Source organism: Poecilia latipinna, unplaced genomic scaffold, assembly GCF_001443285.1.
Source record: "Poecilia latipinna isolate Pla-1442-1.1 unplaced genomic scaffold, P_latipinna-1.0 Scaffold889, whole genome shotgun sequence".
NCBI lineage: Eukaryota > Metazoa > Chordata > Actinopteri > Cyprinodontiformes > Poeciliidae > Poecilia > Poecilia latipinna.
In genome coordinates, this window is record NW_015113505.1 from 95684 (window position 1) to 118870 (window position 23187).

General features: G+C 44.0%; 2 protein-coding genes across 3 annotated transcripts in view; one reads left to right on the forward strand and one right to left on the reverse strand.

Annotated features, from left to right (window-relative positions):
- mnta (MAX network transcriptional repressor a) overlaps nucleotides 1-11541 on the forward strand; it is a 19756-nt gene extending 8215 nt beyond the window's left edge. The window contains exons 2-6 of the mRNA XM_015048499.1: nucleotides 378-996; nucleotides 1226-1267; nucleotides 1745-1856; nucleotides 8683-8875; nucleotides 9509-11541. Coding sequence (XP_014903985.1) covers nucleotides 378-996; nucleotides 1226-1267; nucleotides 1745-1856; nucleotides 8683-8875; nucleotides 9509-10242 — 1700 coding nt within the window. The 3' untranslated portion in view covers nucleotides 10243-11541. The remainder of the gene's footprint in view (nucleotides 1-377; nucleotides 997-1225; nucleotides 1268-1744; nucleotides 1857-8682; nucleotides 8876-9508) is intronic.
- An 887-nt stretch (nucleotides 11542-12428) lies between these two features.
- septin4b (septin 4b) overlaps nucleotides 12429-23187 on the reverse strand; it is a 45614-nt gene continuing 34855 nt past the window's right edge. Inside the window, exons 1-13 of one of the 2 annotated variants that reach the window (XM_015048500.1) lie at nucleotides 21326-21580; nucleotides 20292-20417; nucleotides 19297-19581; nucleotides 18066-18162; nucleotides 17856-17942; nucleotides 17660-17783; nucleotides 17448-17582; nucleotides 16018-16135; nucleotides 15809-15910; nucleotides 15618-15714; nucleotides 15374-15536; nucleotides 15181-15280; nucleotides 12429-13898 (exon numbers count right to left, since the gene is read on the reverse strand). In XM_015048500.1, the coding sequence (XP_014903986.1) occupies nucleotides 13830-13898; nucleotides 15181-15280; nucleotides 15374-15536; nucleotides 15618-15714; nucleotides 15809-15910; nucleotides 16018-16135; nucleotides 17448-17582; nucleotides 17660-17783; nucleotides 17856-17942; nucleotides 18066-18162; nucleotides 19297-19581; nucleotides 20292-20417; nucleotides 21326-21496 (1674 nt within the window). In that variant the 5' untranslated portion in view covers nucleotides 21497-21580 and the 3' untranslated portion in view covers nucleotides 12429-13829. Of the gene's footprint in view, nucleotides 13899-15180; nucleotides 15281-15373; nucleotides 15537-15617; nucleotides 15715-15808; nucleotides 15911-16017; nucleotides 16136-17447; nucleotides 17583-17659; nucleotides 17784-17855; nucleotides 17943-18065; nucleotides 18163-19296; nucleotides 19582-20291; nucleotides 20418-21325; nucleotides 21581-23187 lie in introns of those variants that run through there. The other variant, XM_015048501.1, reaches the window with a different exon arrangement.

Below are 23187 nucleotides of genomic sequence, written 5' to 3' on the forward strand. Positions count from 1 at the left end.
ATCTGTTGGACAAATCCAATTCTTATAGGTTTCACTCAGCAGGGGAACGCTGGGTAAAATCTATTTTTGGGGGATTTGAGTGTAAAATATTTTTACTGTCAATGTTTTACACCAACACCGGCTAAATGGTTTCAGAAATATTCAAATGTATGCATCTTGCATCGTGTTTGATGTATCAGATGAAACAACCAACATTTTTGGTTTGTATTTTAATATACTTTTTGAGTGTATTAAAGGTCAGCTGATCAGCATGCCCGTACTGCAGCACATTTGCAGCCTTAACGAAACATATTTATTTATTTCCTAATGAATTGCACCGTGTGCATGACTGGGCTGTTGGTAGATTAGTAACCTGCTTGTTTTTTTTCCTTCAACAGAGGATGAAGTGAAGGCGAAGCTGCTTCTGCAGCAGAAGACTGAGTATATTTACCCTGATGTGACTTATAACTCTACACCTCACATCAACAATGTCCCCAAAGCAGAGGAACGTCTCGCCGAGTGCCGCCCACCACCCATACCGCCATCCTTGCCTCCCTCTTCCATGCCCGTCACCGTCTTCCCCATCCCTGTGGTTACCCCCAACCCCACAGGGTCACCCTCTCTGCCCGTCACCACCCTTTCACCGCCAGCTGCTCCGTCGCTGGCCTTCCCTAACAGAGACCCTCAGTCCCCTCAGGAGCAAAGCGCCGCGGCCGTGAGGTGCTCCCCTCCTCTCAAAGCCGACTACCCAACTCCGGCGGTGACGGTCAACCACAGGCAGCCCATCCAGAACCATCACAACCCTTCTCCGCTCATCGACCAAAACACTCAAGTGCAGCCGCAGCAGCAGGTGGTTCAGTGCTATGCAGGTTCAATCATCTCAACCCCTCAGCACCAAGCTTTACTTCCCCACCCGAGCCCCTTGCTCCAGCCCACTCCCCCTCAGAATGGCACCATCAGCCGGGGGAGTCCGCCTGACGACAGCCGCCAGTTGGACAGTAAGAAGAGACCCGGAGGGTACGTCCAACGAAATGCGGCTGGATGTTATTTTAACTGTTAGAACTATGTTATAGTTTCACCAAATCAACATGATGGTTCATAAAAACTCAGAAATAACGATTAACCCAGAGTTTATCCCCACTAAAATGCCAGTAGCAGAGCAAGAAAGAAAATATTTGATTAACTGTGATTGTTTTCGTCAGGTTGCCTCAGTTGGACATGAGGTTTTTTTTCTCTGTTCTTGCAGGGCCGGCACAAGAGAAGTGCACAACAAACTAGAGAAGAACAGGTGAGTTTTACCCGCCGCATTAATGACTACCTCACTGCTTACCTCATAACGTCTGCTGCAACAGAAATGTAAAAGCTCTATTTCACTGCAAAACCACACACATTCTCACCAAATATTTCTAGTTTCAAGTTCCACTGGCAGATTATTTCTCTTATAACTAGAAATGTCTCCGGTGTTTTAATGTGACAATGGAACTAGTACTTTTTCATCAACATTAAGGAATTATTGACTTAATAGAAACTCCTATATCTTGCTGAAAAGTTACTTGCAAGTTATTTTTGTCTTATTTCAAGTCTAATAAGATATTTGCATTAGAAACTAGGCCAAAAAATACTTGATAAGATTTTGTTGTTTTGCAGTGTAGCTCTTCTTCTTTTTTTTTTTTTTATTTATTTTTTTTATACATCTTCGGGGTTATTAAAACTAATCGTTTCGGGAGTTTGCTCTCACTGATTCGGTCTTCATTGCGTCTGCCAGGCGAGCGCACCTGAAGGAGTGCTTCGAGACGCTGAAAAAGAACATCCCGAACATCGACGAGAAGAAAACCTCCAACCTCAGCGTGCTGAGAAGTGCGCTCAGATACATTCAGGTGAGCCCTTTCAGCAGCTGCCTGAGCGTTCGGGTTTATCTGCTCTCTGGGTGAAGACAGGCTTTGTGGTTTCCTTTCTGAAGACTGCGCGTCATTTGGAAGTGAAGCGTGAGGAACAGAGGGAGTGGCGGGACAGAAACCTGCTCCTCTGTTAGAAAACCGTGATTGGCTCAAAAGCAGCCAGCTCTGTTAGCGCAACAACAGGAGTGTCCAAGCAGTTCAAACACCATTTGCGCGAGGCATTTAAATCTATTTTTAGCTTGATTTAAGCTTCTTTTGAATTTATTCAACTACAAGCTTTCTCACTTTATTCTGTTCAGTGTAATTGTTACTGCTGTTAAAAGGCCTGCTCATGACTCACTGCGTGTTTGATTCAGTGTGGGTGTTGTGGTTGTAAACTACTGGTGCAAAGGTCCACCGCTGGCCCAGTTTAATAGAGCGAGAATTCAGTTTTTACAGACATTTGGAGCTTTCTTTCTAACTTCTTTTGTGAACAGCTGATCATTAAATATGAAACAAAAAGAGTCAGACTGGTTTTGGGGAATCTTACATCAATTTTAGCTAATTCTGATTTCTCTTTAGGAACTATAAGAAAATAAAAGATCAGCGTTTAAACATTTTTGCTTTGCCTTTCTGCTGCAAGTGGTCAAATTATTTGATTTGGGATCAGAATTGGTGTCGAACAAGATTTTATGCTTTTTTAAAAAACAAATCAGGGTTATGATGGAGTTATAACCCTGTTTACATAAGCGATTTGCAGGGTTTGCGCAATTGGCGTTGCTAAAATGGCATTTTCCACGACAGACAGAGGGAATCTCAGAGGCATAGAACATCAGCATTGTTGCATGCCGTGTACCTTTCCTGTTTACTGCTGCACAGATCAGACATGTTGGAGAAGACGCAATTTACCTTTAAGCAGCTTCTTATATCTTTGTGCATCCTCTGGTGGATTTGTATTGCTTTACTAATACTGAAAATGGCAAACTTCAACTTCCACACTGAAGAGTGTTGTCTAACCAGAAAAAGAGCTGGTTTTTCTCGGTGGATCTCCTAAAATCGCTATGATCTGAGAGCAGCTCCAGTAGTTATGAGGCTGACATGTTTCGGTTTTAAACCGCTTTTACTACCTGTCACTGAGCGATGAATGAGGTTACTTTATTCACTCTTGGTTCTGAGTTGTACAGACCTTTCTACCAGAATTTACTCTCCAGATTTTATTATTGAACAGGGGAGCAGATTTGGGAATGTTGAAAATGAAGAGGTTGATTTGTGGCTGACAGGAATTAGAGAAGCAGCAGCCTGGCCGGTCCTCTCAGGAGGAAAGTGGGACAGCGTGGGTGCACGGCTCATCACTCAGCCTCCCTCCCTACGCCTCCCTCTGTGATTTAGCATCCTACTGTGCCTGTCGTGATAAACTGGCACACTGACATCCCCAGCTTTCCCTCATAATGACTTAGGTTAACAATCGCTACATTTTAAGGCACAAAGAGGAAAGAAAATTCTTATTACTGTCACCTCCATTATGTAGTTGCACAGAAACCGGTTCATGTATTGTAGGTCACAAAGGTCTATCTGTGTTTGTACTCGTGCACGCCTCTTTCCCCACAAAGAGGATTTTTCCAGTTACTGGGCGGGCAGTGGAGTGACACACACAAAGTTTGGTTTAAAAGGAAAACAAGATAAAGTGGAGGCCTGGGAACACGTGTCCGGTCTGCGTACTCCTCTCCCCGCCCCTGTTCTCTCTCCGTCCCGGGCCGACGGGAGGAGGTGGAGCAGCAGCTTCTGCTCCGAACTGCGGCTCAGAAAAGTGATGTGCAAAAAGCTGTAAGGCTTGGCATCGCATTTCATTTCTACTGCAGCCGAACCCGAATGTTTACGTAATGCTAAAGTAAGCACGGAGGCAGGAGTTTTAACACTTTTCCACAAAGTTGCCAACAGTTTCAACATCCGGACTTCCTCGCATCATCTTATCAGCTCGTGACTCAGAGCAGCTTAGCATGGAGTCAGGTTCTTCGCACGCAGCTACGTTGCGTTTCTGTTTTTATTATTATTATTATTTGATTATGATCCTCCCGCTGCTAAAGGCGTCCTCGTGAGCCGGCAGCGTAAAAGTAATACCCAAAAAAAAAAAAAAAAAAAAAATCACGGAGACTGGAAAGTTAAGCCGCCGCATTAGCGCTCCTCCTCCTCCTCCCTTCCTCTACCCTGCCCCCTCTGAGCTCTTAAGGCCACATGAGCAGCGAGCACATGGCTTCCCTAAACCGCGAGACGTCACCCCCCCCCGCGCTGCCCCCGCCCAGCGCGGCAGCAGGCAGGACTCGCTGTACCGCCGCGCTGAGCTGCCAGCAGCAGGGAGGGAGCGTGGAGTGGTAAACACAAGGCTCGGCTTACTCCACTCTCGCCTCGTCTCGCCTCCCTCGCTGACCCAACTTGTTCCTCCGCTGCCAGCCGGAGACATGTTGCGTTTCCTGCTGAAACTGTGGCAGTCAGGGTTTTAGAGATGAATTATTCAAATTGTGACGAAATGACTTGTTTTTTTTAAATTTATTTCGAACCTGAAAAATGTCAGAAGAAAAACACATTAAAATAAATAAGAAGAAAACAAACAACCCCGTAATAATAATCAAACATAAAAAAACCACAATATTTCATATCCAGTTTGCAAATGAGTAGGAAAAAACCAAAGCTTTTTACATCCTATCCCCAATTATCTCGTCCAAATATATCCCACATTATACATATTTACACACCTGATTCTTCTGGATTGTGGTATTCTTATTTTTTGAAAATCCTACCTTAATTAATTTACTATTTTCTCATTTTATATTAATTCAGCTTTCTTGACAGTTGTTTATCAGAATGATAAACAAAATAAAAATCAGTGTTACCACCTTAATTATGTGAAAGTCATAAAATGACACCTTTGTTCATATTGTTGTTGTTATACGTTTGTGTAAACAAATTTGATCCATTTACATCATTTTAACTGTAATCACAAACAATTAAAGTGAATTTGAATAAAAACTAAAAATATTGTCAAAAGAAGATAAAATCAAAACAAAGCAGGGTGAAATGATACAAAAATTTGTTAAATATGTTCAGAAAAAACAAACAAAAAAGCATTGATATTCAATATAAGTTCCTTAGCTTATTTTAAGATGCAGTATAAGCAAGAGAGAAATAATAATTTAAATTGTATAGACAAAAGTTAAACAAGTGAGTCCTGAAGTGATGATCATGGATCATGAGAACAAATATGCAACCAATATCTGGACCTCGGATCAATTAGAGCTGAACTAAGAGGTAATTAGGCCAAATATTAGTGAACCTTTTCACACAAGGAAATCATTTAGAAAGTAGATATTCTCTCCCTCAGACAAGCGTTTAATTGTTAGTCAGGCACCATGTGAAATTCTTTTTTTCCTGCTGGAAGGCCCAGAAAGACAATGGTCCATGGTAACCAGAGCGTCACAAGACCTGTGCAGAAGCACGCTCGGCGGGCCAGGCTGAGCAGCATGTCTGCAACGTGGCCTGTGGCGCTGCTGGCCCTTTAAGAGGAGCCAGCCGTGTGCTGCAGCAGTGAGTCAGTGAGTACAGCTTGTGTTGCTCCCTCTCAATCCGCCCCCCTCCCGCTCCCTGTCTCTGTGGCCATGTGCTCGGCACTCGCATTGCTTGTGACGGAGCTTTGCTACTGTTTACCCTGCATGCGTGTACACACACTCACACGCATACACACACATACACACACAGACACACACACACACTCACACACACACACACACGCGGTTCAGCCTATCTGTGTGCTGATCTAGGTGTCCGCACACAAACAAAGCTCAGGTGACTCTGTGTCTTTCGGAGAAAGAGGATCGGTCGCTCCTCGGAGTGCAGCCATGTGCAAAGAATAATAAAGTTCTTGGCACCTTGTGTCTTACCAACCTGGTGACATGATTAACATGCTGATGTGCGATCCATCTGCTGCAGACTTAGCCACCAGGTTAACTTGGCTAATCTCAATTAACGAGATGTGAGCATGCCACAGCCTGCACCCTCCACCCTCCACCACCGGGTTCAGTGGGTCTCCATGTTTCTGGAGCACGTCTCCTCTCTGCTCCATGAGTCACGCAGTGTACTATTATGGCGGCTTATGACTCGTATAAGATTGCAAAAAATAAATGAAAGCAGTTCCATCTGTTTTGCCATGTTTTTTTTTTTTTTTTTTTTCTTCCATACCGAATTTAAAAGTCAATATTTATATGTTGAGGCAAAGTCGGAGATGACCTCACGGCGCCGTAAGAGTCCATGTTTGTCCAAGGTTATGAAGGAAAACCTTGGAAGGTCCCTGGTTGTTTCCCTGCCAAACAAAGATGGAGGCATTTCAGTGACATCAACACAGAGCGGCTGGTCCTCTCTGAGAGTCCCTTCTGTGTCCAGATGTCTCCGACTGTTTGACACAGAAGACGTTATCAGTCATTCTGACTCATTGAGCAGTAAAGTGCTGTTGTTATCTGTTACGTTTCCATGGCTCCCAACATTTTAACGTTTCAACATATCCGACTAGCTTTGTGACTTGAAAAGAGTGAAATCTTGATCATCTTACAAAGACGTGTTTAGAACCACAGATTCAATAAAAACACGGGTGGAATTGTCCACAGCCCGGGTTTCACCTTTTCTACACGGGTCTTAAAAATCGCAATGTGACGAGCTTCGGCAACGAGTGGTTTTTCATCGCTGGGGGAAGAACTTTACAGAAATTGTTTAATTCAGCCGCGGTAAAAGGTTTTCAGGCCTGTTTGAGGTTAAGTCTTCCTGGAATCTAAGCAGAACTAAACCCACACTCTGGATAAACCCCTTCAAAGCCCCACATTCATGTGGACCGCTCGTATCGGGGGGGTAGCTACTGGTGGGCTTCAGATCAGAACATTCTTTCAGGATTTTTTTAGTAGTGAAAGGATATCATAGCCGCAAGTTGTTGAAGTCGTACAGCAGCACCCCTGATGTATTTCACCACTGTTCCATTATCTTCTGTAGCTACCTGGAGTCCAAAAGCTTTCAAATGGGAGTTTAACAGCCATTTAACACATTTCTTTTAACCTTGCAGTTTCTACTCAGCATCTTTATATATATTAAAAGTAGTTGGATAATGTGGAACGTTGAGGCGTTTGAGAATTTTTCACAGCCTTGTAAATCAAACTGATGTATCACATTTAACGGACCATCGGGTTTTTTTTTGTAGATCTTTGCCAATAAGATCATTCCAGCCCTTCTTAGGTCTCTTCAAAAACCACGTCCCATGTATTTTATTGGCAATGCAACGTTCTAAACCACGTCACACACGCTCTGATTGGTTGGCCTGTGTGAGGCGAGGTCACAAGAAGCATGTGTGTTTAGAGGGCAGGTTCTAGGAGGGTGATTTCATTCTGATCAAATAATAATTCAGTAGGAACTTTACAGGTGAAAAGCTGTATTGAAAGTGAGTCTATTGTTATTATTATTATTATTACTACTACTTTCCAGTGAATTCCTGTTTTGTAGTTTCAAAAACCAGACACAGAAACCCTGTCCATGTGCTTCAGTGACGGCCTCGTCGCAGAGCGGCGCAGCAAAGCCTCAGAGTGTTCGGGCCGTGTTTTTCTAATCCTGGATCAGGACTAAAGAGAGACAGGTGCCGACTCACACTCGGCCCGCCTTTTGTTCCCCTCTGCTATTTGCGTTCATGTGCAGCGTTGTGCTGTGGGACGTGTGCAGAGAGCAGGCCAGCTCAAACCTTTCCCATCTCATGCTGCTGCTACTTCATACAGCCCCTCCACACACTCACACACACACACACACACACAACCTCCCCTTTTTCTCGTTCACCCTGTGAACAGGAAGTCCACCCCTGGAGAAACTGGCTTTATGATCCTGAGTCATCAGGTTTCACAGAGCCACTTCCCTCCTCACCAGAGCGCGTGTTGGATAAAGGAGCCACACTAGTATAATTATAGAGCTCAGTTTCAAAATATTATAATAACACAGTTGGTCTTGTCTTGTCATGCTGGGCTCAGTCTTTAGTTGAAGCTAATTTCCTTGAGGGTTTCTGGTTGTGTGGTCAGGTTTTTTTCATGCGTTTTCCTCCTGACGCCTCGGACAGGGAAGTCCAGCTCAGTCAGCTGGCGAAGGCGAATTGGGTCACAAGGAGCCGCTGCCAGGAAGCGCCTCCTACTTTCATACTCCTCCTTCCTTCACGCTGCAGCTCTGTTATTTTTGTCTCCTGCGCAGCACAATAAATAATTTTAAGTAATCGGCTTAAAAATCTGGCAAATTTTTTATTCTCAGTGTTTAAAATCTTTTATCACAAGAGCTGCTCACAGGACGTAATCTGTTGTTACACCAGAAAAAGCAGCTAATTCTGCCAATAAGTCACGCTTTCTCCACTAATGTGAATGAGGTTCATTTATAGTGAAACAGAATGAGACCATTTTCCCACCAAGCCAGATGTGGCTTAAGAACTTATCCGTAAAACTTATTCGTTTTACGAAGCTTTATCCCCGAGGTTCACACGGATGCTTGAAATCCTCAAAAAGGCTTGAATTTTCCAAGATTTTCAAAAAGGGGATTTTTGAGTGTCTGGAAAATGTTTGATTTCTGTATAAAGTCCTCAAAATGCTCGATAATCAAACTACACAGTTTTGAATTAAAGTGCAATCTAACATTTGGTTAAAAGCCTAAATTTTGAAAATGTTTGCAGTTGAAACCATATATTTAAAGATATTAACCTACATTACGAGCTCTGAACCTCTGCCCGTCGATCCGCCTTCATCAACCCGGCGCTTCCATCTGTTTCCAGACGTTGAAGCGCAAAGAGAAGGAGTACGAGCACGACATGGAGCGGCTGGCCAGAGAGAAGATCGCCACGCAGCAGCGGCTGGCGGAGCTGAAGAACGACGTGAGCCAGTGGATGGACGTGGTGGAGATCGACCGCGTCCTCAGACAGACGGGGCAGCCGGAGGAGGACCAGGCCTCCACCTCCACCGCTTCAGGTGAGCATGTCTGGCCCCACCGCATCTCAGTGGGATGCTGTGAAGGACACTGATCTGTTCATCATCTGAACCGGGTCCACCTGGAGGCAGCGTTATGCAGAGGGCAGGGAAAAGGTCTACACACGAGAACCCCAATGTGACAATGTGGAAAAATAGTTGAGATTTTTGGAAATTTATTGAAAATGTCACAGCCTTTTCTTAATACTTGTTGATCCACCTTCGGCAGCTTTTGCAGTCTCATATGAAGCCTCCAGCTCAGCTTCGTCTTCAGGCAGTTTGCTCCGCTCTTCTTCTCCACCTCCATCAGGTTGGACGGAGACGTCTGTGCAGCTTTTTCAGATCTCTGGAGACATTCAGTCAGACTGAGGTCACTCCAGCAGTACAACACTTTCAGACATAAAGCCAGTGCTTCAATATGATCAATAGATCAAAGCGTTAATGTTTGTTTGGCTCAGGCAAACCGTAAAGACGCCCCAGGAGGCCGTCCCTGCTGCCAACAGGTTTAGACTGAAGGGGTTAAATACAACAAGTACACGACTTCCTTCCATTTTACATTCATGTTCTACTTTGTGTTCGTGATAAATCCCAGCATGATGCTCCTGAGACTGACAGTGAGTGCTGTTGTTGTTCCAGAGGGTGAGGAAGGAATGGAGGAAGACCTGGAGGAAGAGTCGGCTCAGAGAGCGCCGAGCGTCTCGCCCGCTGCGCCCCACACCATGAAGCCCGAGCTGCTCAAGGCCGTCACCCAGACTCCAGCTGTGACCCCAGCCACCACCGCCTCCATCATCACCCAGCACATCTCCACCCTGAACAAAGCCCCCCTGCTGCAGCCCCTCCCACTGAACCCAGTAGCCCCGCCCATCCTCCCCGCTCCGGCATGCAGCGCTCCCAGCCCTCCCTCCATCCCCACCAAGCCCACTGCCAGCCTGCATCCTACGGTCATCGCCCACGCTTCGGTCTCCCACCCCTCCGTCATCCAGGCAGTGAACCACGTTCTCCACGGAGGGGCCCCCAAACACGTGACCCTTGCCCCCTGTACCACCAGCAGCTCCATGCAGCTGGCCCCCAGTCCTCAGCCCATCGGCCACATCACCGTTCACCCGGTGGCCCACCTGGGGCAGCACATCCCGGCCCTCTACCCGCAGCCGCCGACCGTGGTGGGCCACATCGCCCACCCGCACATCAACGGGACCTCCTCCACCCAGGCCACAGCCGCCGCCGCCGCTGCTGCCATCGTCAGCAAGCAGGCGGCGGTGAGCACTCAGATGATGGCGCACCACCCGCAGCTCATGGGTCAGACGGTGCTTAACCCCGTCACCATGGTGACGATGCCCTCCTTCCCCATCAGCACTCTGAAGCTGGCCTGAGAGGCGCGGAAAGAGCCGAGGCGGGAAGCGGTCCAGGACTGGGATCAGCAGGGCAGGACACTGCAGACCGACAGCCAGCAGGGAGCCAATCAGGGCTGCATGAGGTCATCAGCATGCGCCCAAAGCAAACGGGTGCATGTGCTTTTTTTTTAGACCAAGAAGCAGAAGATGTTTTCACATCATGATCTGAGCTGGACTCTGATTTAGAGCAGCTCCTCCTCTAGCAGCAGCAGCAGCACATGCTGCAGAGCTGGAGCTAAATCCTGGACCGGACTCTACCACAGCTGGAGTCAGCGCTGACGCTGCACACTGCTACAGCGCCCCCTCCTGTCAGTGCGGTGTAAAACCACTCCGATCATGAATATACTGAAGGATAATAACCAGATAACGCCCTTTTACAGTAAAATAATGTGCAGTTTTGGTTTCGACAATCAAAGTTTTTTCTGTTACCTGCAGTCGTACACATGTAGAGTCGTGTTTTTGTTACTGCTTAGAGTACCAAATATTTTTGCCAAATAGAATCAGTCGCTGCGTCGAACTACCCAGCAGCCTGGTTTATATATTTTTATGACCACATGACAAATACCGATGCTCAACAGAAACACATTAATCCACAGCGACTACTCTGACATGGGTATAAACGTCAGCACCTGATGGGAATAATCATATTTTAACAAAGCCTGCACTGTGAACATTTCTACTGTGTGAGTGCGGCGACACAGCAGCTCTCTCAACCTGAATGTACTGACCTGTGGGCGGGAAGGGAGCGACGCGTCACAGACGTCAAGATCACATTACTAAAATATGTAGAGTGAAACATTTACAGCTGAATTTGTACTGTTGCTTATTTGTCCTGATGAATAATTTGTGTTTAATGTAAATTTTCTAATTGTTTTCCACTGGGACCATGTAAAAAAAATAAATAAATATTGCTGTATATAAGGGTGGCGACGACCACACAGACCTCCGGTATCACATTCGGCCACTTTAACAGATTTTTCCCTCGTGTTTTTGTATTTTGTAATATTACCGCAGGGACATTTTTTTTCCCTTTTCCAGGACAAAAATAATACAAAACTTCTCCCAATGTCATTACTATATGCAAATGATTTTTGGTCGACTACATTTTTTTTGCGCCGCGTCGCTGCAAAACTAACCGGAAGGTTCACAGGGATAAATGTACTTGAAGAAGCAACAGAGTACTGGTGTGTTTTTCCCTATGGAGAAAGTTCAAGGTGTATATAAGTTTGTAAATGTTGGACTGCATATAGATCTAACTGTATTATGTAAAAAAAAAAACAAAAAAAAAAACACTCTGAAGAATGTCAAATATAAAATTTATAAAATAAATTCTATTATGTTTACAAATGTTTTGCTTCTTTGCTATTTAATATTTAAGTTCAGGGATGTTGGACCATATCAAACAATCCTGATCAGAGTTACTCAACTGATCAAAATGAACAGAAATAAAATGTACACACTTTTCACTTTTTGAACTGAGCCATTTGTACTTGAACGCATCAACTTATTTCTGGATATTCAGTTACTGTCACCTTCCTGAGGATCATCGTTCGGTAAAGTGTATGGAAATGGTGCTACATAAATAAACGGAACTGAATTTGTTCAATTCAAAAATGCTTCCTTACCGGAAATTAAATATTAAATTCGTCAAAGACTTATTTAATTTCGGTTAATTTACAGCATTACTTCCTAAAATGGGAGGATTAATTTCAGTTTAGCTGTCATAAGTGTGGGAAAGTTGGATCTGCTGTTTGGTTTATAAATGTGTTATAAAAGATGATAAAAAAAATGGAAGCAGCTCGACCTGCATGATGAATCAACCAGCCTGCCTCATTAAGGCACGGTAGAGGCTCCATCCTTTCATCATTAAATTTCAAGGTGACACTAAATTGGAAACAATTACTTCAGAAAAGCAAATCATGGTTTATATAAATTAGTTTCATCATTAAATTCAAGTTGAAAAGACCACTTACATGAGGCTTGTCTGAAGACTGGAGCAGATTCCTGTTTTTCAAACAGTTTCTTCGTCTGTGTACAGCCAAAACTACTGCAGCTGATTTTTATTTAATTTTCCTTAAAATTGTTGATGTCAGATACCAAAATAAAAGTATTTTGATAAAAAAAAAAAAGTATTTCCAAAGCACAGAAATAAGATTTTTAACAGAGAGAGTTTCAAAATATTTTATTACAATACAACTGTAAAGTTATTACATTGTAATTCATGTTTTCCTCCAAAACCAACGTATAAATTTAATACATAAATATATTCCAAGAAACACAAAATAACAGAGGTTTAATACAAAACAAATTTAAAAAACAGAAATATAATATTACTGACAAAAGCAAGAGGAATGTCAAAACGTTTAAACCCAAAATGAAGCTCCGTAAGATAAATTCAAATTTAATAATTAAGGACTAGTGTTAACATTTACCGTCCCCCAACTAGAGTTACCGTAAAGAAAGAAAACATCACTAAATCCAATCAAACCATAAAAAACCCCCACATTGTTCCTGACATTTTTTCCAAGAAAACCCCCCAAAATTCATAAAGAAAACCTGCAGTCTGAGCTCGTCGTTAGAAAACTGCATGCAGAAATAAATACACCGTCCACTGCAGCCACCACACCTCATGCTCCAAATCCTCTGCCGACGCGAAACAACTTCAGACAAACTGCGAAGTAAATCAGTGGTTCACAGCGTCCTCCACATTCATCAGCAGCCCTGCTGCAGGTGTGTAAAAAGCCTTAAAATAAAAACATCCCTTATCCTTACTGGCCCTATACGACTCGGAACAGAAACAGAAAAATCCAAACTTCATTATTATTTTAATAAATTCACTGGGTCTCTATTTTTGAAGCACCACGGATACTCAGATTGCCAACATCAAGTTTTCACATACCTTTGATTTGAACAGCTACCAATAAATCACTTCAAATTGGGTTTTTACTCATCTTTACCAGAACTGCTAATAACTGTGGAAGTCATTTGCTGACATTTCAGATCAGTAAGTAAATATGTGAAGTCACCAAGACGCAGAAACCATCCGTGACGTCACGGAGCGAGGCGTTGGAGGTGAGAACAAAATTAAATAGTTAGACACTCAAACAACAAATATACATTAAAAAAAATTAACCAATAAGAGCATGAGTGTCAGAGGAGACTAAATCAATATTACCCATATAAGGTGGAGGAGTGTGGCTGGGTGTGATTAAACAGAAATATGGAAGACGTACAAAATGTAAAAAGAACATGCAGAACGACCTAGAGAGAAAACGACGACATGAGGAAAGTGATGTGGCCACTTTGTGATCTGAATTAAAGTTCTGATATGTAACCAGGTGCTTGTTAGATTCAGCAGAGAGAGTCTCTGAGGTCTTACCGTCTCCTCACCCGGCTGGTGAGTCGCATGCTTGATGAGCTGAGGAGACACGCACACACACCCGCGCACACACACACACACACACCCCCGGGATCTCAGTGTTCAGGGTGAGGGATGAAGGACGTCTGGGTGTTTTCTCTCTCTGCGTTTTTTTTTTTTTTTTTTTTTAAGCATGCTGAGTCTTTCGTTAACATCCGTCCTTCTGGGTGATCAAGTGATCCTGATACCGCTGCAGCATCTCCTGCATCCGCCGCAGCTGTGAGGAGAGAAGAGGAGGAGGAGGAGATCAGCTTCATTTGCATGACTGCACACACAACTAATCGATAACACCGGGAAGATCATGTGATCGGCGGGGGTCACGTGATCTGGGACGGGATGGGAGGAGGCGGCGGCGCCTCCGCCTGGTTTCCCAGCAGGAGCGTTGATATAACAACACATTAATGTGAGCTGCAGGGAGTCTGCAGTTATGTTCTTATAAAACGTGCCTCTCATAAGGAAATAAAAAGAAATGAGGGGAAAAAATGAGTCTTTATTTCCATGAATGAATAGATTTCTCAGGGTTCAACGGAGGAAGGAGAGGGATAACGAAACATTATTATTTACACATCATCTGCTGTAATATTCATGAAGGTCAAACATAAAATATTTGGTTGTCAGGAACTGAAATGTTGGGAACATTGTATAGAAGGCATCTTTAATAACAGATAAATTTATTGATAAATAATGTTTGCTATTGTACTATAACTGGTGCTTACCTTCACTCAGTTTTACTCAATAAATGATCCAGACTTGACTAATGATATCCTGAGATTGATCTCGTTTGTCATGAGGTTTGTACTCTCATCATCAGGATTTATTATTATTATTATTATTATTAATTTGACATTTTTTTTAAATCCTAGAATAAAAATGAAAACAAACAGACTCGGGTAGCGATACTAGAAGCTTGATGACGGCAACAAATTTCTCCGCAACCTGGGAAGGAAACATCCAGAGAGACCAGATATTAGCGGAGGTGTTGGTATAAATTTGAGCTTGTGTGTGTAATTTCAAATTGTACCTTATTTTTCATTTCATTATAAATTCACCATGTAAAACTAATGATTTAAATAAAACCCCCAGATTAATACGACATCCACGGTGACGAGTGCATGTAAACTTGTGGCCAGAACCATCCTGAAACATGAATCCATCCAAAAATCAACATGTTTACTGTATTCCTGGTGTAACGTGTATTATTTTCCTGAACATTTTATTCTGATGATTAAATAGTTGTGAGGTTTTTAGTTCCTCTGACTTATTATTTGACTCAAAAATAAATCTGTCTGTAACTCATTTTGTGACTATTTTCCTCCCGTATAAACATCTCCTTCAGTCTTGGCTCAGAGGACGTTATGAGCTAATGGTCATCAGAGGGCTTGGTCAGCTTTCGGGTCTGAGCTCGTTCCTCTGCTGGCCTGGAGGTCTGGGGACTCATGGTGCTCAGAGCCATGCTGAGACTCGGGATGCGACTCTGGCTCGCGGCCGGCGGTCCGTACCTCCTCGTCTTTCTCTCGGATGAGCTGTTCCTTCTCGCTCTCCGACGCTGCGGGGGCGGCGGGGATGGGGAAGTCGGTGCCGCTCTCCCTGGTCAGCTTACTGCAGGGAGAAAGAGAGAGAGAGAGAGACGTGGGTTGGCTTTTATTCGCCACGCCATGCAGGGTCATCGCTGGCGGCGCTCGGTGGACGTACTTGCGGTTGCGTTCTTTGACCACCATGCGGGTCATGCTCTGGATGCACTGGGCTCTGTAGTTCTCGTAGTGAGTCTCCCGGGTCACGTCCTTCAGGTCCTGCATGTGTGTGCGGACCAGCATGTTCCTCAGCTTGATGAAGTCGCAGTGGGCGGCGTTTTCCACTGAAACAGAGCAACCATCCGGCTCAGCTTCTCTATAAGTCACATGTTTGTCACTAGAAACCAGTTTAGTTTGCGAATTACCCTCTACGATGCCCCAGGGGTAGAGGCGACCCCTCACCCTCTTCCCTTTGGCCTCCACCACCGTGTTGCTGCCAATTACTGCAAAAGGGATGCACTCCTTAAGAAAAACAAAAAACAAAAAAACAATAAATATTCGCAGTTAGAGTGCAGGTTGTTTATAACTCGGCAGGTTTTTTGCTCTTGGCTCTCACCTTCAACTCGAGGTCTTGTTGCTTAAACTCTTCATCTTCGTCGGAGTCGCAGTCCGGGAACTGATAGATCTTGATGCCGTACTGCTCAATCTCCTCTCTGATCTGCAGGGACAGCATGTGATTGGCTGAAAGCATTTAGGCATCACTACAGATGAAAACGCCACGTAATTTCACCATCGGTATTCAGATCTACAGATGTTTGGTCTTGCCTTGATTTTCTTTTTCTTGACCTCGCTCGGGGTGAGCGTGTCGGCTTTGGCCAGAATGGGTACGATGTTGACCTTCTCATGCAGAGCCTTCATGAATTCGACATCCAGGGGCCGAAGGCTGGAAGGAGCAGAAACACACCGATCTGTCGTTCAGCGACCGTACGTTTTATGGAACAACTTCAGGATGATTTTCTGATACAGACGATGCCTGTAACATCCATCTATTCTGGTGGAAATGCAGATCCCTCTAAATGTGCACTGAAGTATACATTTATATTTTATATGTCTGATAAACCCATTGTTTAGCATGAATAGACAGGTGGAGTGGCATCTGATAAGTAATTGCTGTCACTAACCAGCAGAGGGAGCCCTTTCTCCACACCTTTAACTCTGTAAAGTCCTGTAGGATTGTTTTATCGGGGGTCTGGTCAATGAGGAGCACAGCGAAGTGGAACAGTGAGAGCGAACAAATGTGACTCAAAGCACCGAATCAGCAAAAGCAGCTCATCGATGTGAAAGAGCCGCACAGGATCTGACGTCTCCTGAAGGCGTCAGCGAGCTGCTGCGTTACCTGGTTCGGTGTCACTATTCCCATCTGAAGAAATGCACCGCTTCTGGTGAAAAACAACCAATCAGAGGGGGCGCTGTGGTGGCGCAGGGGTTAAAAACAACCCACATGAGGAGGATAAGGAGGCCTTGGTGACCGTCGCAGGTTTGAATCCCGGCCTGCCGCATGTCTGCCCTCTCTCTCATTACCTTACTTTCCTGTAATTGCACTTTCAAATAAAGGTCACTAGAGGCAATAAAACCTTTAAAAAAAAACAAAAAAACAACCATTCAAAGCCAGGAGGAAGGTCATAGAGCTGTCAATGACCCTCGCGTACGTGCTGCTCAATGTTTCATTACAGGAAAACTGTTTATTCGCTGTCATCGGTGGCCATGATAACTACAATGAGCAAGACTCCTTTGTGGAGCGCTGTAGCGTAGAGAGTGAGGTGGAGGGTGATTGACGGCGCCAAGGCCCTCCTCCTGGCTCTGATTGGTTGTTTTTGACTGAACGGTAGTAAGCACTGGGAGAAAGAGGAAGAGCTTGATTTTTTCCCACAGATCATCTGTCTGGACGGATAAACAGATGATGATGATGATCGAAGGAACCAACGGATGGGTGGATGAAACCTTCATGTCGGCTACCAATTAAAAGCCAGCATTAAGAGAATTTCAAAATGCTTATATGAAGTCCAACACTTTTCAGAACTATGGAGGAACCCTGAAGAACTTTAGATTTTATTTTTGATGTCAACAAGCCCAGTTTGGTTTCTGGCTCTCACATAAACATGTTGAACTGCATTAGGAGAATGTTACTGTTCCCTAGGAAAGGAAAAACCAAACACCAAGCAGGCCAACTGCAGGGACCAGCAGCGTCCTCGTACCCATGGCCGAAGGGTGAAATGAAGTAAAGGCAGCAGTGAACACGGTTGTCCTGGATGTTCTTGCGGTTCAGGCCGCTCTCGTCCCTGAAGTACTGCTCGAACTGCTGGTCGATGTAGTCCGCCACTGACTTCCAGCTGCAACCCAAAGAGACGGCCAGTGAGCTCACAAGACGTTTTAACCCCTTTACTCACCAAACAGAGTCTGAATGTACCATTCAGTGTTGTTGACAGCGTCGCCAAATCCAGGGGTGTCCACGATGGTGAGCTTCAGCTTCACACCTTTCTCCTCTATGTCCACAGTGTGTTTGGTGATCTCAACCGTCTGTGTGATCCTCTCTGAGGAAAGAGTTCAAATATCAGCCGTAGCACAGCAAACGCCCCCAGAGGTCAAAGCTGCAGCTCACTCACCTTCAGCATTAAGCAGCTTCCTATCTTTGTACAAGTCTGTGAGAAACAGGCTGTTGACCAGGGTGGACTTTCCCAGGCCAGACTCGCCTTAAAACAAAGAACAGCAGAGACGAAATCAGCGAGGCTCGAAGTGCTGTGATTAGCAGGCTCTTTGCAGTCAAAGGTGGGTTTAGGATCGAATGTCTAGAAGAGTGTAAATACGGGATTTACCAGCCACCATGAGGGTGAAGTCAAACCCTTTCTTCACAGATTTGCGGTGCACCTGGTTTGGCAATGTTGCAAAGCCCACATATTCCTTGTCCGGGTCCTAAAAGTAAACGCAGACGGAAAACTCAATCAGGATTGTGTGGAAAACTCAAAACTGAGAGAAACCCCCCCCCCCAAAAAACAGCAAAAGCAGTTTATTATTAGTCTAGAAAAATATTGAAAACATTAAGATTGTTTAAGACCAAAAAGTCCAACAGCTGTGACATTATGATGAGCTAAAGAAAAAAAAAAATCTATCTTTTGCTATATTCTTCTTAATAATTCAAAAAAAAAATTTTTGTTTGGAGGAAAGAGGCTGAAAGGATAAAAAGCTGTTTAAGAAACACAGTGACTCATGGGGTTCCTCAGGGCCGAGAGTTGGGACACAACTCATTTATGTTGTTCGTGAACATAGCAACAGATATACTGAAATGTATTTTATTTGTACAACTAACATGCTAACACTATCATTGTGAATTCTGCTTCACAATGATAGGAAGAGCCGACATCGAAAGATCAAAAAGCGACGTCGCTATGAACGCTTGGCCGCCACAAGCCAGGATCTACTAGCAAGAGTAAAAAAAAAAAAAGGAAAACAAAAACATATGGATGGATGATTTTTATAAATGCAATATGTAAACTAATTCAGTCAAATTTAGAGTAGGACAGAGGGTAAGACTAATGTAAATGTGGTTTATTTTCATGGGTTGTGCTGTGGTGGCGCAGGGGTTAAGCACAACCCACATATGGAGGCCTTAGTCCTCAACGCAGCTGTCGCAGGTTCGATTCCCGGCCTTGGCGACCTTTGCTGCATGTCTTCCCCCTTCTCTCATTTCCCACTTTCCTGTCAATTAACTATCAAATAAAGGCCACTAGAGCCAAAAACATCTTTAAAAAAAAAAGTGGTTTATTTCCTTTTGATTTATACATTAAATATTAATTATATTGAGCTTTCTAACTTTCTAGCAATAAGTTTCAATAAAAAACACACATCCTTAAAATGAGATTTCTGCTCCCAGTTTAGTCAACACCACTAAACGTGCGACAAGACAAACAACAGCTAACTTGTTCTTCAGATACACCAGCACACTGATTTAAAAACAACTGTCTGCATCAACACGTCAAAGCCTTTACAGCACAGCTGGCCGTATGGGTGGGTCATCCTCCGTGGTTTACTCAGTCTGCTCGTTTTTACCTCATTATTGCTGTACGGATCAAACAGAGCCCAGGGGCTCCTCGGCCTGCCGGGGCTGATGGGAGACGGCAAGTCAAACTCCACACTTCTGCTCTGCGACAAGCTGGTATCTGAACCCGAATCTGACTGGGCTCGACCCGCCGCGGGGGGCTGCAAGCGAGACGGGGTGACGGGCCGGTCTTGGCCGTCTGCATCGTGAGCTTCATGGTTTGGGCCGTTCCCTCCGTGATGCGGAGGGTCGTGTATTATGTTCTCCACTTCGGAGTCGTCTGAATGGCTCAAATGCTAGAGACACACCGAGGCCGGAGCGGATGTGGTGAGGAGGAGAGAAACGAATGGGGGGGGGAGGGGGAACAAAAAAGAAAAGAAATACAGGAGGAAATGGTGCCAAAAGTAGAGGGAAAGATGAAGAGATCCAAGAGGGCACATGGTTTTAGAGATGGAGTCATTTTTATGTTCATGTTGTTTCACAAAAACAGCTTAAACAAAGAGATTCTGAAGAGAAATTAAAACAAACATTCAATGCCAAACTGGTTATTTAACAACATGTTTCTGATAATTTAGTTGTGTTTTTACAAGCAGACAAGAAAAGCTTTCACTGGTACAAACAGGAAAATTAGCCTTTAACTACAAGAGCAACGAGCCAAATGTTGGGACACTTAGCTGCTCTTTTATCACAAGACTGAAAGTTTGGGTGAACATCAGCAGCACTAATTTCTGTCAGTAGATTGTAACTCCTTGCACGTTACCTTAATTTAATTTCCAACTATGAGTTACTGTTCATTTGAACTCAAGTTTATCCTTGTCCATACTAATCTCTGATTGTGATAACTGCAGTTTTTCACATCACTGTGGAGGAAAACATGTTTTTTCTTTGCATATCTGTTTTAGATAAATATGAATGTGAATGGCCTGGTGAAGGTCATACCACACACTATAAATCCGATTTAAGCGCAGACTTTGACTAGGCCCCTCAGAAAGCTTCCCTGGTGTACCTGTGCAGCATTGTGGTGCCTGATCTGATTGGGCGACGACGGGCAGGAGTCCTGCTCGTCTGACGAAGAGGACGGCTCGTGGTCACTGTCCTCCATCGCAATGGGAGCTACACTGCACTCTGCAATCTCCAGTCACGACAAAGGGAACGGGTGGAGAAGATGTCCAGCATGGAGATGGGAAAGGAGGGTCCAAAGAGGGAAAATCAGGCGCACAAGGTTCGAGAGATGTGAGCAGTGAGGTGAAAGGATCGAGGAAGATGGAAGAAGACAATGATGAAATCACAGGTTATAGAAATGAAGAACAACTGGAGCTGCATACCATTTAGCAGATAGATGGTATGGCTGCAGCTTACATGGATCCACTGTTTGCTTTAGTGAATCAATGAAGGCATTTTGAGCTCAGCTGTGTATGCTTTTTTTTTTATTTTTTATTTCTGCACAGCAAACCATTCAGTCTTTAAACACTGATTTCCATCCATTCGGGCAACAGAAATAATTGAGTCCCAGCTGCAGTTACATAACCCAAAGAGTCACTGAATGTTTTATGGAAAGTTAATCCACTCACATCTCCATCCAATGAATGTTTTAAACGAATACTGCCACTAAGAAAAACTAGTCTACTGCCAAAGTTTTGGACATTTTAAACTGGGAATCCAGCATGATCATCTGGTGAAAGAGTTCAGAGATTCAAGTGGATGAAGATTTGTAGCTGGAGGGCAGCAGAGAAATCGACTTTCCTTCCTGAGTGATCACCAAATCACTAATCGATGAGCAACAGGGAGGCTCTGTGACCCACATACACCACAGAGATGGTCAGTCACACAGCTTTAACCCGACTGCTTCCTGCTTTTAGCTTAAATACGACGCTAGAAACTGCAAACACTAAGCAAAGAGTCTAGCAATCACAACTCTTCCTGTTACCGACGCCATTAAAAGCATTAATCGATCCCGTAGTGACAGCTGGATTATAAAGTCCCTTCCTTCGTCGCCGGTGCATGCAGAGCATCTCCTCCTCCTCCGTTCCAGCTGCTCACCTGTTGGACCTGCAATCTGAAAGCAAAAGCTCCTCTTTGCTGCTCAGTTCGCTGCTCTTCATTCAGACTCCAGCTGGCAGTCAGAGCTTCAGCTGCAGCGCTTACACAGAGGACGCAACGTCCTTCAGCTCCACTGAGCCAATCGGGGCCCCGGGAACCGATCGGCAGCATTGATCAGCGCCGTGTCGTCATTCAGAGGCCAAACACAGAACAGAACCAGGAATGAAGGAGATGATTTCTTTTGCTTCCTCCAGTTACCCTTAAGTCTGGATGACAATTCACAGTCTGTTACAGTTTTCCATTATAAACATTTAATGTGATGAGAAACTCGTCTTCACGTGCTACCATGAAGGATGTGGTTGGTTTAATTAAAAAACAAAGACTATAGGCATGAAGAGCCACATGACGTCTTGCACAGGACGACTGTAGAGTTATGATAACTGACCTAAAACTTCAGACAGACAAAGAAAAGGAAACAACAGCTGACTAGAGGTGGGAACTGAGTGCATCAGGAGTTAGTTTGCTTTTCACTTTGAAACTTGTTACTGAGTGTAGGAGATTTAGTTGGTTGTAGTGAAATGTTCAGAAAAGGAAACCAGAGGAAGCACAAAACAACTAGCAAGGAAATTTTTTGTGGTGCAAATGCAAATACAATGATATTAAAATGACGATCCTGATCGCAACTAACCGGCATCTTCCTGAATCTTTTTTTCAATTATTTCAATTTCCCACCACTAAAAATGAACCTGTGCTGTGTTTGGTTGACTCCGTAGAGTTCTGCATGCCAAAGTTTGAAACAGTTTGAGTTAATTGTGTTGGGGATTTTCAATTAAACCAAGACAATACATATCTATTTCTGTTACATGTGGCTCTAGAGGAAACAGGAATTGGCTAAAATTGGTCAAAGATCAATTGAAAACAGATCAGAAACTCTGACTAGTGCAAGGCCTTAAAAAAGTGCGTCTGTGCTTTTCCTTTCTGCTTCCTTTGAGTGGCATTCCTGAACATGACTCCAAACCCGATCGGGTTACTGAGACAGGCATTACGGTGAGCGGCTGGAGGATTTATTCTCCCATCTGTACAGCAAGTGCATGTCAGAGTTAAAGTTAGGCAACAGGGAACATTTTCCTCCCAAACTCAACCAACCAGGCCAGAAGCCTACACTCATTCATGTCCTCAAAGTATTTGTAGATAGATAAATTACATACCGACTCAGAATCTCAACCACAAAACGACAGAACCAAAGACATCAGGGAGAAAAATGAACACGCTTAGCAGTGTGCCAAAAACAAAAGAAGTGTCCTCATGTCCTGCAGCGTAAAGGTTTGGACAGGAAATCGACACTTTTTTATTCTGTAGCTTTGCTCATGTATGCCTTATAATCCATATTATAAAAATGTGAGGCAATAAAATGAACAGAAACCTAGAGGACCTGCAGTGAACTCTGACACCAATTCCTCACATTGTCCCTCAAGAAAACGTCTCATCTGAGCCCTGAACCAATTAGTGTTTCTATAAGTGTTGGTTCACCTGAGGCAGAAAACTGAATAAACTCCAGTCCAGGTGACACCACAGCTGCACCGTGTTCAGCTTTAACATGAAACCAGGTCCAGAAGCAAAACACGTGACTTCTAGTTCCTAAGAAACTCCACAGCTGCAGAACCGGCTTATGACAAATCATCTTTTTTACACCGTCAGTCAGTTTAAGTCCATTTAGCCTTAAAGACTTCCTAACATTACTTTAAAAATACTTTAAACACTTCCTCACATTACTCAGAAATGCTCTAAAGACTTCCCCACATTATTTAAAAACATGTCTCCATCCCCCCCCCCCCTCCCAGCCATAAATATAAAAAATAAAA